The 17,917-nt window shown below is 39.6% G+C and overlaps 1 protein-coding gene across 1 annotated transcript; it reads right to left on the bottom strand.

The window, feature by feature from the left end:
- Positions 1-13,184: 13,184 nt before the first annotated feature.
- On the bottom strand, positions 13,185-13,649 carry LOC133815659 (uncharacterized). Its single transcript, XM_062248473.1, has one exon. The coding sequence runs from the start codon at positions 13,647-13,649 to the stop codon at positions 13,185-13,187; it is 465 nt and encodes a 154-aa protein (XP_062104457.1).
- Positions 13,650-17,917: the final 4,268 nt, after the last annotated feature.

The raw sequence follows: 17,917 nt of genomic DNA, 5'->3' as shown, positions 1-17,917 counted from the left end.
TAGCGACGACATGTCGTCGCTATAGAGAATACAATGTCGTCGCTAGTGTTGAACGCACCATTTCACTCAAACGGTGAGACCCTACAGTGTTGCTGTAGGATAGTGAATTGTACACGAATCCCCTCGTGTGCTCGCGTCCACTCTACATCGACGACATGTCGTTGCTGTAGTCAGTGAAATTTGACTTAATTTTTTTTGCAGTTCACGTTCCCACGTTTTATTTTGGACCCTATTGCGATGACATGTCATCGCTATAGAGTACAAAATAACTGATTAGTGGATTATATTGGACTCTATAGCGACGACATGTCATCGCTATAGGGTGTGCAAAATAGGCAACCAACTCTGGACAGTTGAGTTCCCTGAGCATCCTACAGCGACGACATGTCGTCGCTCTAGACAAACATATTTCTCTCTTTTTTTCCTACGAATACCCTACAGCGACGACATGTTGTCGCTTTATAGTTAGTTCCCGCCTCCTGTTCCCTCGAAATTCCAAGAACCCTACAGCGACGACTAGTCGTTTCTGTAGGGTATCAGGAATTTTGGAGGCCAGATCGTGTGTTGTTGACGACCCTACAACGACTACTTTAGAGTCGTCGCAATAGATGTTGTCACTGTAGAGCCTTTTTCTTGGAGTGAAACCACATGCTTGTCCTAAATGAGGAAGGGCCTGAGGTTCCTGCTCTCATTGCTGCCAAAACTGCTAGAGAAAAGTATGACAATTGGATTTTATCTAATAATAAGGCCAATGTTATATGATTGCTAGTATAAGCGATCTGCTCAGAAAGAGGTTTGAAACTATTGAATCAGGTTATGGGATTCGGGAATCTCTACAAGGCATGTATTACCAACAATCTGATAAGTGTATACATGATGCTACTAGAAGCTTCATGAATAGGAAAATGAAGAAAAATATTTCTGTTAGAGAACATGTCTTAGACATGATCAACATATTGCACGATGCAGAAATCCATGGTGCGACCATTAAATTAAATACTTGAATCTCTCACACCAGCTTTTGGGACATTCACTACCAACTATGAATGAGTTGCAAACTTTTGAGTATCTAAACAAAAGTTCCACCAAGGTTGAGGAGGCAAATGTTGCTGAAACCAAGCCTTCCTCTTCAAATGGTAATTCGAAGAAAAGGAAGGGTGGCCAAGAAAAGGACAATAAAAGGGACAAACAACCAAAGAAGACCAACAAGTCTTCCAAGAACAATAATTCTACAGAGAACTCCAAAAAGAAGGCACCAAAAGGATCATGCTTTCATTGTGGAGTTGATGGTCATTGGAAAAGGAATTGCCCTAAGTACCGGGCTGAATTGAAAGACAAAAAGAAGGGTTAATTTGATTTTCTTGTTGTAGAATCTTGTTTAGTGGAAGGTGATTTTTCATGTTGGATAGTTGATTATGGAGCCACTAATCATGTTTGTTTCGCAGTGTCTTAGTACTTAGAGGAAGTTGGCTCATGGAGAGGTGACCATGAGAGTTGGAAGTGCATAGGAGGTCTCGGCAGCTGAAGTTGGAAAAACTTGCCTAGTTTTTTATAATAATAAATTTATTGTGTTGGACAATGTTTATTTTATTCCTGGATTTTCTAGAAATTTGATTTCCTTATCAAAATTGCATGAACAATGTTTTAATTTTTTTAATAATAATTCGATTGTTATTTCGAAATATGATTTTGACATTTGTTCTGCAAAGTCTGAAGGTGGGCATTACAAGATAGAGTCCAATGTTGAGCATTTTTATAATTCTGAATTACTTAAAACTGCAATTCCTAGATCTATTAAAAGACAAAACACAGATTCTGATAGTGAAACATATCTGTGGCATTTGAGAGTGAGACATATTGGTCTAGACAGAATTAATATACTAACAAAGGATGGTCATTTAAGAGAACTATCTATTGGTTCTCTCCCAGTCTATGAATCCTGCCTAGAAGGCAAAATGACCAAGAGACCTTTCTCTGCTAAAGGTTCAAGAGCCACAGAACCACTTCAACTTGTACACTAGATGTTTTTGGTCACTTTCATTGACGATTATTCAAGATATGGTTTTCTATACTTAATGCAAATGAAATCTGAAACGTTTGGTAAGAATAAAGAATTCTGAGCTGAAGCTGAAAAGCAATTAGGTAAATCACAAAAAGTACTTCGATCAGTTCGAGGTGGAGAGTACTTAGATTATGGATTTGAGGATAATTTACGTGAGCATGGAATTCAATCCCAACTCACTGCACTTGGAACACCACAACAAAATGGTGTTTCAGAAAGACAGAACATAACCTTATTGGATATGGTTAGATCGATGACTAGTTTCTCATCATTGCCTTTGTCATTTTGGGGTTATGCAATAAAATGTGCTATTTACATACTCAACGTTGTTCCATCTAAGTCTATTCAGAAAACACCATTGGAATTATGGAATGGTACTAAACGTAGTTAACGCCATTTTCATATACAGGGTTGTCCTGCACAAGTGCTTAAATGAAAGACTAGGAATTTGGAATCATCCACTGAAGTGTGCATGTTTGTAGGATATTCCAAATAAAGAAAATGTGGTGTATTTTATAGTCCTAAAGATAACAAAATGTTTGTATCTATAAATGCTATTTTTCTAGAGCATGACTATATAAATAACCACACAACTCAAAGTAAAGTCATACTTGAGGGAATGGTTTCAAGTAAACAAAACCAATCAGCAGCAGCGGCAAATGAAAAACGGCAAGAGGATATCATTAGTTTTAGTCAGAACAATGGAGAGCTTCGTCGTAGTGGGAGGGTTCGTAAACAATCAGTTCACTATGAACATGAAGTTCAGATGCTTGTGTCTGACACAAACAAAGATGATCCATTGACATATAGACATGCAATGGAAGATTTTGACAAAGAAAAATGGCTAAACGCCATGAACCTTGAAATGAAATTGATGTATTCCAATTTTGTCTGGACTCTTGAAGATCCACCTAAAAATGTTAAACCTATTGGTTGCAAATGGATATTCAAGAAGAAGAGATGAGCAGATGGGAAAGTAGAGACTTTTAAAGCAAGGCTAGTGGCAAAAGGCTATACACAGAAAATAGTTGATTATGAAGAAACTTTTTCACCTGTGGCCATGCTTAAATTTATCTGCATACTCTCATCCATAGATGGTTGCATGGATTATGAGATTTGGCTAATGGACGTTAAAATAGCTTTTCTGAATGGCTATCTTGACGAAAGCATTTACATGTCTCAATCAGAAGGGTTCGAAATTAAAGGCCAAGAGAAAAAAGTTTGCAAGCTTCTTAAGACTATTTATGGACTTGAACAAGCTTCGAGATCCTAGAATCTTAGATTTAATGAAACAGTCAAAACGTTTGGTTTTGAACAAAACATTGATGAACCTTTGGTTTACAAACGAATCAAAGATAAGATTATGGTATTCCTCATTCTTTACGTTGAAAATACTCTACTCATTGGGAATGATATGGAAATATTATCAAAAGTAAAGAAATGGTTAGCTGAACAATTCCAAATGAAGGTTTTGTTAGAAGCCAAATATGTTTTGGGAATTCAGAGCTGTAGATATTAAAAGAAAAAAAATTTGACACTATCTCAAGCAACTTATATTGATAAAGTGCTAGAACGCTTTCGCATGCAAAATCCAAGAAAGGCACTATTCCTACTCGGTCGGGAGTTAAATTGTATAAAGAACAATGTCCAGAAACACCTCAAGAAGAGAAGGACATGAGACATTATCCTTGTGCCTCTGCGGTAGGCAGTCTAATGTATGTAATGTTATGCACTAGACCTGACATATGTTATGCAGTAGGGATAGTCAGCCGTTATCAATCCAGTCCTGGATTGAGTCATTGGACAGCAGTAAAGAATATTCTCAAGTATCTCAGACATACTAGAGATTGCATGCTTGTGTATTCAGGTGGAGACCTGAACCCCACTGGATATACTGATTCTGATTTTCAATCAGAAAAAGATAGTCGAAAGTTGACATCTAGATTAGTTTTCACACTTGGAGGAGGTGTTGTAGTTTGGAGAAGTAAACAATCCAGTATTGCTAACTCCACCATGGAAGTAGAATACGTAGCAGCTTGTGAAGCAGCTAAAGAAGCTATGTTGCTAAGGAAGTTCTATATTGATCTAGAAGTTGTTCCAGGCATGGATCAGCCACTTGTTCTATACTGTGATAATGGTGGGGAAGTAGATAATTCAAATGAACCTAGAAGTCACCACAGGGGAAAGCAAATCAAGAGGAAATATCACTTGATCTGAGAGATAGTCAACTGAGGAGATATTACTGTCTTGAAGATTTCCTCTGAAGATAATCTTACAGATCCCTTCACAAAGACTTTATTAAATCTTTTCAGGGTCTTGTAAGAAGCATGGGGTTAAGGGGATTGCCTCATTTTCTTTAGGACATTGAAGAGGAATAATATTTTCTTATAAATATTCATAGTTGTATGTTTAATGTGTATGTTTTAGTTTCAAGACTTTTCAATCAATATATGACTTTTCTCAACAATGTTTGTTTCTCAATAGTTTCAACTGCATTACCGAAATTATTTAAGTTATGTAATTAACCTTCACCTATAACTGAATTTAAGTTAATAATTATTTAAACTACAAAGATATGTCTGTTAATGTTGCTCGTTCTCTTGGCGGTGATGGAGCGAATCCTCGTCCTCCTCCAGATCCCACGCGAGTTCCTACTTCCTGTGAGACAGGTAATATACTATAATTAGTCAATCTGTTATCAATAAATGGAAAATTGTTATTATTTTATTCAATTTAATTGTATTGTTTAATTAACATATGCAGTGGCTTCCGCAAAAAGAAGAGGTGGTCTCGATCCAAAAATTTGGAGCAGCTCGTCTACGACACTAAAGGTCTGTTGGTTCCACAATTTGATCTAAACAAGGGAACCTACAAAGCAGTTGGCGATATTGGGACATTGTTCATGAGACTTATTGATAACCTTATTGGTCACCATGTCCCGTTATATTATGACTCGTGGCAGAGTGTTCCAGATGAGCACAAGATTAGATTGATGCAAAAGCTTGAGGTAAATTCATATACTTATTCACATGTAATGATATTTTTTGTAATTTAAAAAATCTCACCATTATTTTGAAGGTGTTGTACCCTAATTTTAGCTCGAGTCATTCACTCAGTTCAGGTACAGCTGGCAAATAAATATACGAAGAAATAACCAAGGGAATGATATCTGCTTATTATCCCCGTAACCAACTCCAGTTTTACGTGGGCACGTATGGTGTTAGGCGTCTTGGGTTTTACCCGAGGTACAGACACAAAGGTTGTGAAATGTGAGCTCATAATATTCAAACGGCAGTCAAAGTACGAGCTTGGAGGAGATGTTTATCTCATGGTAATTTGAACATATTGCACACTCGCGAATCCCTAGAAACTCGGGTCCTTTTATGCGGTTATTTATGACCAGGCTGCCATATTTATTGTCCGAGATAACAGGAACCTGTTTATTCTGTTATCAATTCATATCCCAATTTAAATGGGAATTGTTTGTATAAGATGTGATAAATATGTATATGCATGATTGACTCATGCGGTTACCCAAACCTGTCCATGGAATATCTCTATAAATACTAGGGATATTGGACAGGAAAAATGACAATTATTCTATAATACTGAAACTCTACAAAAATAGAGAGAAAACAACAATAATATAGACTCGTGGACTAGGTGGATTTTAACCACTGAAAAACATAAAAGATTTTTTTACTTGTGAATTCATTTCATTTCTCATTATGGTTTATTTCTAAGCACTAATCTACCTTATAATTTCTTAATACACAGTTGGAAAAAAACTACGTCATAGTTTGGTGCTTTCATTGAGAGGGAAATTAGTGCTTCATCAAAATCCCAGTCGAATGTCATCATGGTGCTCACTCACTCAATGCATGACAATGAGATAGAACAGCCTGGTGGGCAGGAGGTCCATCATACTGTTGTTTTGAACGAGCATGGCTCTGAAGTCCAGCAACGTCCAGGAAAACAACTGGCTGGTCATGGCGACACTAGGAGTTCGGCGTCATTGCCACCGAATCCAAACCCAGACAACTTAACTGTCGTTGATATGGACAATATGTAGTTAAGAAGCCGTCTCGCTAAGGAAAATAGGAAAATTGATGAGGTTTTGGCTCGGTTACACCCTCTCGCAACCTACGTTAATGTCGAAAAGAGGCAAAGCGGGTCTCATAAGTCCCACAGGAATAACTGATCCAAACCAAGTCGATGAGTCAGAACTGCCACCTCAAGTTCTGTGCCTACAAGGCCAGACTGCCAGAATGCTCATCCTAGTGGCCCTCATAGGGGTCATCAGCATATGAGTCGATCGGTTAGAACCGCAACCCCAAGTTCGGTGCCTTCTTCACAAGCACTTAGGAATGCCCATGGAAACCCACGAGGAGGGGCTGGGATAGGTTCACAGAGATAGAATGTTCCAACAAACCCCCCTACATCACGATCGGATCATCAGGCACAAAGAGCTTGAATAATGGGTAGAACAAAGGCGGGCTAATCTAGTTCGCCTTGATGGGACAAGGATTGCTTTGCCAGTAAGGCATCCCCTGTCACCCATAAGACATCTGACGCCACCTCGTCCTACACGAGACAATCCTGCTTATGGGGACAGCAGGAGAAACCCTCCTCCATTTGTCCATACCTACATCCCACAGATGCGTGTTGAAGATCCATATCCTCGGTCCCAACCGCGAGCTGTAATCTTCACTAATGGGAGTTATTGGACCAAAAGTCATCGTAGTGGTAGGCCTGAGGGTGACCTAAGTAATCAGTTGAGTTCAGCGCAAAGCCCTCGGTACGGGTCGCAACTTGATTTACGTGATTGCCTGAATTCACAGAGAAGGAATCCAGCTAGGAATGAAGATGTTAGTTACACTCGACAAGAGGGAGGTCGAGCTACATTCGTCCATAGTACGCAATAATAGGAATTCCCCATCAAACCAAGCTCAAGCTTGGAGGGACAATAACCCATCAAATGCATACAATAGGGTGGGATCTGTTGAACAGCCCCCAGATAACCTAGGGACCAAAGACCAAACCCTCAAGAGGGTAGCTCTAATGGAAGAGAAAATGAAGAGGCTTTTATCTGGAAAATATGAAGATGATTGCGACTCAGAGGATGAGATCGAGCCTTGCGCTCCAAATATTGAGGCAGCCACGTATTTGATAGGCTTCAGAATGCCACACTTGTCAAGGGTGATGGAGATGGACATCCGTCAGACCACCTCAGGATGTTTAACACTATGATGATGGCCCACAATGTCGAGCTCGACATGAGGTGCATTTTGTTCCCTTCAACTATGATCGGGCCAGCCAGGCAGTGGGTTAAACAATACAAGAGGCATTCTATAAGTTCGTGGAAGATGTTTTCTTCGGATTAAGGCTTATTCATTTGCCAATGTAAAGCAGCAACCTGGCAAAACGTTGAAGACATATCTGAGTAGATTTGCCAATGTCACTGCACGAGCTAGGGATGCCGATGACAGCTCCAAGCTCATGGCAATGAGGATGGGAATCCTTGTTGGGACGACCTGTGGTAGGAATTACAGAGAAAAGGAGTTAATAGTGTGGACGAGTTCTTGGCACGAGCTCAAAGATGGATTAACCTGGAAGAGGCGCGAGCTTTCATCGCAGGAATCAGCCTGATCCCTGCCTAGCCCGTTGGAGCGGTAACGGACGTTGCAGCTACGGCTCAAACCGTTACCTAGAATAACCAAGGGGGGAGTAACAACAGGAAGGGAAATGGTGGGGGTGACCAGAGTGGAACAAAGAAAAATAAATCTGGGGAGAAAATCAATCATGTTTATGCCACTTATACTGACCTCATGGATACTAGGGAGCGCATCTTCCTAGCAAATTCTACTCGCCTTCCATGGTAAAAGCCAGAACCATTGAAAAAACAAAGAGCTAAGAGAGATCTTTCAAAGTTCTGCCATTTTCATATTGATATTGGTCATAACACTATTGACTTTCGACAGCTGAAGGATGAGATCGAAACTCTCATTTGAGCGGGTCCTTTGGCCCAGTACACCCAAAATCGGGTGGTCCTTAATAAACCTACAGGACTAAACCCTCAGTTAGCTCCCAAAGCTCCAATAAATCAAACCAAAGCTCAACAAAATCATGACGATCCTCCTCCAATAATAGGAGGAGACATAGCCACCATTTCGGGAGGACCTCATCTGGCAGGCACGAGCACAGGGGCCCAGAAGAGATACATTAACGAACTGAAATCCTATAACGGAGTGGAGTTCATCCCGGAACATCGGTTATCGAAACAACAACGATTGGTGTTGCGATATTTTTGCTAGGCAAGTGCACACAGTCGTAATTTTTAATAAAATGGTAAAAACCAAGTATCGTCCTTAATGACTGATTTATCAATTACCAGTCAATTAATTTCTCTTTCTATTTGATAAATTAAATTCTTGATTTTTGTAGACACAGCAAAAGAAACTATAAAGTGCAGAAACAATAATTGAAAATTGAATGGAATAACAACTAATAGTAAAACCTTTTTATTTAACCACTGAAGAAACAATTAGGATATTTAATCTCATCAACTATCCTCCCTATTATTCCCTAATGCAAAGTATGAGTTCTCCTTCTTTTTGCCTAATTCAATTAACAAGTTGATACAGGAGCCTATAATCATACTATGAATTATAAACTCAACCGAGGTGACAATTTCCTATATTTCTATGGTAAATTGAACCACAAAGGTAGCATTAATCTTGACAACTTAATAAACAGTTACACAATTAATCCGGATACTTTCGTTCCAAATTAGAATTATGTCCAATATAACCACAGCAGATTTAAATCTCACTTCTCAAATTTTGACTTAAAAATATATATATATGACTATAGATGGCCAATCAATAATCAATCTATAAGAGTAGGTTATATGGAATTGAAGAAGAAGAGAATTGAAATTGCATTAGTTCATAATAGGGATTCAAGTGATTCAATTAAACATCCTAAACAGAAAATTAGTTCATAATCATAATGCTAATCACAATGAAAATTAAAGATAACATCAGAAAGTAGAAGAAAAACATGTAGATAAAAATACTCCAAGCCTTCAGCCTTCAAGCAAGAACTTCTCCCTCAGTCCGTACGTTTTTCCTCTTTCTTTTTCGCCTTATAAAAACCTAGGATTAAATTTTTAAAAGAGGCGGGCCGCGGCATTACATGCACCATGCCGTGGCCCGTGTCTAAAATTCTGGGCATTTTGTTCTCTTCATGCCGCGGCCTTAGTCAGCCATGCCGCGGCCCGTGTCGACAAATTCTGGGTTGATGCCCATCTATGCCGCGGCCTTCTCTAGCCATGCCGCGTCCCGTGGATCTCCTTCAAAACAGTGGTTCTGTTTCACCACCTAGCCGCGGCTCTACTTTGCTCATGGCGTGGCTCTTAAGGTGTTTCTCAATTTTTCAAGTTTTCATCCCAAAAATTCACCAACACTTCCAAATTATGTTGAGATCCATTCTTTCTCAAAATATGTTGAAAAACTTGGTTATTTCTTCCCATTCTTTGACATTTTCCTCCAAGTGCTCAATTCTTCCTGATATTCACAAAGATAAACAAACAAAGCATAAACCCGCACTAAATGAAAGAAAAACGAAATAAAGGACTACTTAAAACATCACCTAAACATGACAAAAACTAGACTCAACAAACTCCCCCAAACTTAACCTTTACTCGCCCTCGAGTAAAGACCAAGTTAAACTATGAAGAAGAAACAAACAAGCTAAACCATCATTACCATCTACACTGCTTTGCCAAAACTCATGAAATCTCAATTGCAATATTAATAACCAGAATTTCAGCTCAATTGCCTTAAAGTCCAATTTGTAAAGTTCAATTAGGGAAATCAATAATATATCACGAAAATGACTACAACACTTGGACTCTATCATATATGCTCAACTCATTCCAGACAATTCCACAAACCAATTTTTCAATATGCTTGCATTACTTAACCTTCTCCACTAATGTCAATAACACGTGTTTTGAAATCAAAAGGACTTTCACGGGTTATAGCGATAGGCTTAGGCAAGGGTAGATGAAATTGTCATTTAGGCTCAACATTACCATAAGCATATAAACTTTACACCCAAACTTGATATTCACAACACAATTTAACACAACCCAAAGATCCTCTTTATTTCCAAAGATTGAGAAATTTAAACACTAGAGAGTTTTCTTTATTTTTTTATTTTTTTATATACTACCTTTCCCCCAAACTTATGCATTTTAATGGGGACATCAAAAGAAAAGTAGTTTCTCTCAAATCTCTCTCTTTTTTTTTTATATATTTTCTCAATCTTTTCTTGAAATTTTTTTTTCTATTGCCAACACCAATACACAAGAATAACACCCATTATAAATCAATCCCCTTTTTTTTTATATATTTTATAAGCTTATGGTACAAATCTAGGAACTGAAAAATAATAAAGTATTCGGTTAAGCTCAAAACAAGTGTTTAACAATAAAATGTAGACTTTTAGGCTCAAAGAGGGTATCTAGGGAGAATTAAATCAAGGTTGGCTTGAAAGGCACAATCGATCCAATAAAATTGCCTAAATCACTTTTCAAAACACATGTCATCAAGGATTTCGTCTCAAATGCCAAATAATGCAAGTTCTATCAAATTCAAATTGTCATACCACCAACCATAGTCAAACATATATAATAAAATCCAAAATGTTGCATTTTCAAAACATATTAAAAATTTCCCACAAAACCTTTAAATTAAACTCTAAAACATTTGAACCAAGCACACAGTTGAATTCAATTTCCTTTTCACAGGCAAAGACAAAGCAACAACATACAAGAATGATGGCTTAACAGTTACACTAAACAACCACAGAAAATAACACAAGAGACTAAAAGCTAAACTGAACAATGCACAAAATAAAAATAAAACAAAATAAGCTCCCCCCCAAACTTAAGATGCACATTGTCCCCAATGTGATAAAGAAAAGAACAAAGGAAGAGAACTTACCTGACGCCACATCAGTATGGCGGAGGAGGTGGTGGAGGCGGCCACTGGTATGGAGAGTACTGAGGCGGAGGAGTGAAGTCATTCTCATCAGCAGAGCTCATAGTCCACCTCGTTAGTAAGGCATTCAACTCCTCTATGTGAACCCGCCCATACTCATTTTGTTGCACCATGAAGTCATTATAATGCTGATTTTGCGCATGATGCGATTGGATTAAGTATTGGTTCTGCTGAATAAGATAATCCAAACGATCATGCGTGCGCTGCGTGTGCTCATCAATAGGCCCACCAATTGCCAAATTCGGAGGTGGAATACTAGGGCCTGCTTCCTCTGCTTCTTCCTCCTCTTCTTGATCAATATCAGCTGGTTCATCAGGCCTTCTATGCTTATAATGCTAGCCAAGGGAAGGCGGCGTAAGAGAAGCCGAAGGGAATGCCGTGAACAGAGTCTGATTGATTGGCCCCATTGGCTTCCGAACTAGATCGCTTGGGTAGACTGGTACCTCATAAGTGTTACATAAGGTCGAGAGAAAAGTACCATGGGCAACATCAGCTGTAGTATTGAATTTGCTGATGTTGCGAATGCTTTAGCGAATTATTCGGCCCACATCAACTGTCATTTTGGTCATGATAGCATAAACCAACAAGCAGCGCTCTCTATCAACAGTAGAAAGATGGGAGGTCGGCAATAAACGTGAACTTACAAAATGAACCCATGCCTTCACAATTGGATTGAGCTGCCACCTGTTCATGTCTTTGGGCTTTCCATTATGATAATTGAACCGTGCACCTTCCATACTCAGAACTGCAGCCACAGCATCATAATCTGGCTCATCAAAATGGGCCAACTACCAATGTTCGTCCTCTTGCGCAGACAATGTAGAGAGGTGCAGTAATTGGTTAAATGAATAAGATTCCGTAGGCACCATTTTACCCCTAACAAAATTTTTCTTTTATGCATCAAGATATGGGAAATTGGCAAAGAAATCAAACATTTGAGAGTAGTTGGCCATTCCCACACAGGTAGAGTCGCAGAAGAAACCCCAATTGCGTCGCATTATTTCAGCCCTGATGATATCATAAGTAGGGTTTTGTACAAAGGGTTCCTCATGAAACTCAAATCCCCTTTCCCTTACCACAGATTTCTTATGAATTTTTTTGAACAAGTCAGTGACTTCCTTATTGACAAATAACTGCGTGTCATAATCAGCCGGAGGAGGAGGGGGTGTTGGTTGAGAGCGGGATGAAGAGGCTTTCTTTGAGGCAGCACCTCTCGGAGGATTTCTCTTAGGACCCATTGTTTTTTTCAATACAATAACAGAATAAACCCCCCCTTGGTTTCACTCCCCCAACAATTACTAAGTTACAAAAATAAACAACCCAACCACTGATTCCCAGCAAAACAATTAACAAACCCCTTAAATGTCTCACAAGAAAAACACAAAACAGTCCACAATATCAAATGTAATCTATTCTCCAATCAAAAAGCACTAGAATAGATGTGAGACACTTACTTGAAGGTCACAAGACTTCTCCTTTTTATCTCTTTGGCTGATGAAAGTCTCAAGATGGAGAAGGGGTAGGAAGAATTGAGAGAGAATACTATGGTAAAAAGAAGATTTTGAGAGTGAATGAGAATGATGGCAAAATTAGGGCTTTTTACCCCTGATTTCGGACACGGGCCGCGACATTACTTTGACCATGCCGCGGCCCGCATCAAATTTCCAGCATATAATGCCGCGGCATTATGATATCTATGTCGCGGCCCGCCTCTCTTTTATGGGAAAACTGGGTTTCAATGGCGCAACCCTCCTCAGCCATGTCGCGACCCGCCCCTTTTCTTAAAAATTCATGGGCCTCTTGAACCCCCAATGCCGAGACATTATATGGCTATGCCGCGACCCTTAAGAATTCACCATTTTTTTTCGTTTTCTTTATAAAAAAAAATTTATTTTTTTGATTTTTCACGTTTTCCACGATTCTACAAGTCCAAAAAAATAAACCAAATATCCATTGTTTACAAATACAAAAGTACAATAAATAACACATAAAACATAGGATGCCTCCTACAAGCGCTGTCGTTAACGTCATTTAGCCGGACGTTGAACCCCTCTTTAGAGAGGCTTCAGAAGGAGGATAGACTTTGCTTGATCAAAAGTACCACCCAAGTATGGTTTCAATCTCTGGCCATTGACTTTAAAGGAATCACCTGAGTTGCCCTGAACTTCTACAGAACCATATGGGAAGACCTGAACAACAGTGAATGGTCCTGACCATCTTGACTTCAATTTGCCAGGAAAAAGTCTCAATCTTGAATTAAAAAGAAGTACCTTCTGCCCTGGTTGGAACTCTTTCCTGACTAAGTTCTTGTCAAGCCAAGCCTTTGTTCTCTCCTTATAAATCTTGGCATTTTCATAAGCCTCACATCTGAACTCATCAAGTTCATTCATTTGCAACGACCTTCGTTCACTGGCTGCACTCCAATCAAAATTTAATTTTTTCATAGCCCAGAATGCCCTATGCTCCAACTCAACTGGTAAGTGACACGCTTTACCAAACACCAACCTATAAGGAGACATACCTATTGGTGTTTTGATTGCAGTTCTGTAGGCCCAAATCGCATCATCTAACTTCTTCGACCAATTTTTCCTCGAACTGTCAACGGTCTTCTCAAGGATGCTTTTGATTTCTCTGTTTGAAATTTCAGCTTGCCCATTTGATTGAGGGTGGTAAGGCAAAGCTTTTCGATGATATACTCCATAACGAGCCAGGAATGAATCAAGTTGTTTATTCACAAAGTGTTTCCCTTCATCACTAATAAGAGCTCGGGGAGTGCCAAATCTAGTAAAAATATGTTTATGAAGAAAATTAAGCACAGTTTTACCGTCATTGGCTCTAGTTGTTGCAGCCTCCACCCATTTGGATACATAATCTACTGCCAATAGAATATATTCATTGTTGTAAGATGGTGGAAAAGGCCCCATGAAATCGATGCCCCATACATCAAACAGTTCCACTTCAAGAATCCCCTGTAAAGGCATCTCATTTCTCCTCGAGATATTACCAGTTCGCTGACATCTATCACAGGCCTTGACAAAAACATTGGCATCCTTGAATAATGAAGGCCAATAGAAACCACTTTGTAATACCTTGGCTGCCGTTCTTGATGCGCCAAAGTGCCCACCCCATTCTTGAGTGTGACAATGGTTGAAAATTGACTGCATCTCTTCTTCAGGAACACACCTTCTGATAATCTGATCAACACAATGCCTATAGAGAATAGGCTCCTCCCAATAGTAATGTTTCACCTCAGAAAAGAATTTCTTTAATTGCTGCTTCGACATTTCAGGAGGCAAAATCTTGGCAACCAAGAAGTTCACTATGTCAGCAAACCAAGGGACAGCTAAATTCTCACTTACCCCAAACAACTGCTCATTAGGAAAGTGATCATTGATTTGCACTGCTTTCTTATTTTCAGTCTCCTCCACCTCAAGTCTAGAGAGGTGATCAGCTACCACATTCTTGCTGCCCTTCTTGTCACAAATTTCCATGTCAAATTCTTGAAGTAAGAGAATCCATCTAATCAGGCGAGGCTTGGCATCTTTCTTTGACATCAAGTATTTAATGGCAGAGTGATCAGTGTAGATAATCACTTTATTACGAATAAGATACGGTCTAAATTTATCACAAGCAAACACAATAGCTAGCAACTCTTTTTCTATAGTAGCGTACTTTAGTTGAGCATCATTTAGAGTTCTACTAGCATAATAAATAGACCTGAATACCTTGTCAATTCGTTGTCCCAAAAATACCTCCACTGCAAAGTCACTGGCATCACACATCAACTCAAAAGGCAATTCCCAATTCGAAGCTATCACAATTGGAGCAGAAATAAGCTTTTCTTTCAAGAAATTGAAAGCCCTCAAACATTCATCATTAAAATCAAAGAAAACTCCATTCATAAGCAGATTTGAGAGAGGCTTGGACACTTTAGAGAAATCTTTTATGAATCTTCGATAGAACCCAGCGTGACCAAGAAAACTTCTAACACCTTTGACTGAAACTGGTGGAGGCAGCTTTTCAATGGTAGAAATTTTTGCTCTATCTACCTCAATTCCCTCACTCTAAATTTTATGGCCAAGAACAATCCCCTCTTTCACCATAAAATGGCATTTCTCCCAATTCAACACCAGATTTTCCTTCTCGCAACGATTCAACACGTTCTCCAAGTTACCCAAACAGAGATCAAATGATGAGCCAAAAACAGAGAAATCATCCATGAATATCTCAATACACCGTTCTACCATATCTGAAAATATGGCCATCATGCACCGTTGAAATATTGCAGGGGCATTACATAGTCCAAATGGCATTCTCCTGAAAGCAAATGTGCCATAGGGACATGTAAAAGTTGTTTTCTCTTGATCCTCTGGTGCAATAGCGATCTGATGATACCCAGAATACCCATCCAAAAAACAGTAGTAGCTATGTCCTGCCAATCTGTCAAGCATCTGATCAAGGAAAGGCAAAGGAAAATGATCCTTCCTTGTTGCCTTGTTGAGCTTGTGGTAATCTTTACAAATCTGCCACCCCGTTACAGTTCTTGTTGGAATGAGTTCATTGTTCTCATTTTTCACCACTGTCATACCACCCTTTTTAGGTACCACTTGCACAGGGCTCACCCATGCGCTATCAGAAATTGGGTAAATCTCTCCAACATCCAACCATTTAAGAATTTGCTCCAGTCCTACTTCCTTCATGGTTGGATTGAGTCTTCTCTGGGCCTCTATGGATGGCTTGCTATTCTCCTCCAATAAGATTTTATGCATCACTGTCGATGGGCTTATTCCTCTAATATCCGCCAAGGTCCACCCAATGGCCAATTTATGCTCCCTTAAAACCCTCAACAGTTTCTCCAATTCTATCTTTGACAGGTCAGCTGACACAATGACAGGTAGAGTTTCATTCTCTCCCAAATAAGCATATCGCAAGTGATCTGGGAGGACCTTCAATTCCAGCTACGGTGGCTGCTGAATAGATGTTAGCGGTTTATCAGGTGCATCTGCTAACTCTTGAAACTTCTTCCAGTAAGAAAGAGTTGATCCAATTTACACAATCTCTTATCTCAGCATCATCATCATCGACCTCATCACCCAATAATACTGCCTCTAAGGCATCACTATTCATCCTTCTCTTCGAGACTGCCTTCTCTATCACATCCACACTATAGCAACTATCACTAGCCACCAGATACTTCATGGCCTTGAAGACATTAAAGACCACCTCATCTCCTTGAACTCTAAGCTTAAGCTCTCCTTTGTGAACATCAATAAGAGCTTGGCCTGTGGCTAGAAATGGCCTACCCAGAATAATTGGTACATCTGTATCCTCCTCCATGTCCAGAACAATAAAGTCAGCTGGAAATATGAACTTGTCCACCTTCACAAGAACATCTTCAATAATACCCCGTGGATGTGTCAACGATCGGTCTGCTAGTTGTAGAGTGACAATTTTTGGTTTTGCCTCCCCCAAGCCAAGTCTTCTAAACACAGATAAGGGCATCAGATTGATACTTGCCCCCATATCACATAAGGCGTGCTTGCATTCAAACTTGCCAATGGTGCAAGGTATGGTGAAGCTCCCCGGATCTCTCAGCTTTTGGGGTAACTTCCTTTGTAATATCGCACTACACTCTTCAGTGAGTGCTACAGTCTCATAGTCCTCCATCCTCCTTTTCTTTGACAGAATCTCCTTCATAAATTTCACATAGCTAGGCATCTGCTCCAAGGCCTCAGCGAAAGGAATATTTATATGCAGCTTTTTAAACACCTATAAAAACCTAGAAAACTGTTTATCAAGTGTAGTCTTTCTAAGCCTCTGAGGGTAGGGAACTCGAACTGGCTGCTCATTAACAACTGGTGGATTCCTTTTTGAAAGCTGGTGGTCTTCAGTAACCTCTGCTGGATCTGACTATTTACCCATCTCTTTATTCTGAACCACTGCCTTTGGAGATCTAGAGTGCTCAGTTTGCTTCCCACTCCTCAGAGTAATTGCCTGAACTTGCTCCTTAGGGTTGACTTCAGTATTACTAGGAAAATTTTCCTGCGGTCTGTTATTGAGCATATTGGCTAACTGCCCAACTTGTGTTTCCAGGTTTCTGATAGAAGATCTAGTCTCTGTCATAAACTGAGTTTGAGTATTGGTGAGGGTCAATAATGCAGCTTGTAGTTCATTAGGCCTTTCAGGTGGAGCTTGATTCATTGATTGCTGAGGCCTAGGCTGTTGTGATGAAGAGGCTTGATGCATTGGTTGCTGATGCATATTATTCTAAAATTGACCCTGAAACTGAGGTTGCTGGCCCTGATTATTCCTCCAAGAAAAATTAGGATGATTTCGCCACCCAGGATTGTAAGAATTGGCGAATGGATTATTTACTGGCCTCTGAAAGTTTCCCACTGCTTGAACCTGAGCTTGATCCATCGGAGTGTTACTATTAATACTGGTAGGACATTGATCAAAAGAATGAGGACCACCACAGATTTCACACCTAGCTGCCATTTGAACCGCATTAGTAGATACAATGCTCTGTTGTAGCTGTTTTGTCAAGGAGGCTACTTGTGCTGTTAGAGCAGTGATTGCATCCAGCTCATGCACCCCAGCTACCTTTCTAACCCCTGATGATCTTTCCTCAGACCACTGATGATTGTTTGTGGCCATGTCCTCCAACAGCTCATAAGCACCAGTTGCACTCTTGCTCATAAAAGTACCACCCGCTGCAGCATCAATAATGGTTCTGGTTGTAGGACATAAACCATTGTAAAAATTATGCACTAATATCCACTATTCA

The sequence above is a fragment of the Humulus lupulus genome, chromosome 1 (genome assembly GCF_963169125.1).
Source record: "Humulus lupulus chromosome 1, drHumLupu1.1, whole genome shotgun sequence".
In the NCBI taxonomy this organism is placed as follows: domain Eukaryota; kingdom Viridiplantae; phylum Streptophyta; class Magnoliopsida; order Rosales; family Cannabaceae; genus Humulus; species Humulus lupulus.
The sequence above is the reverse complement of the archived record's forward strand: the minus strand, read 5'-3'. Positions and strand labels throughout refer to the sequence as shown.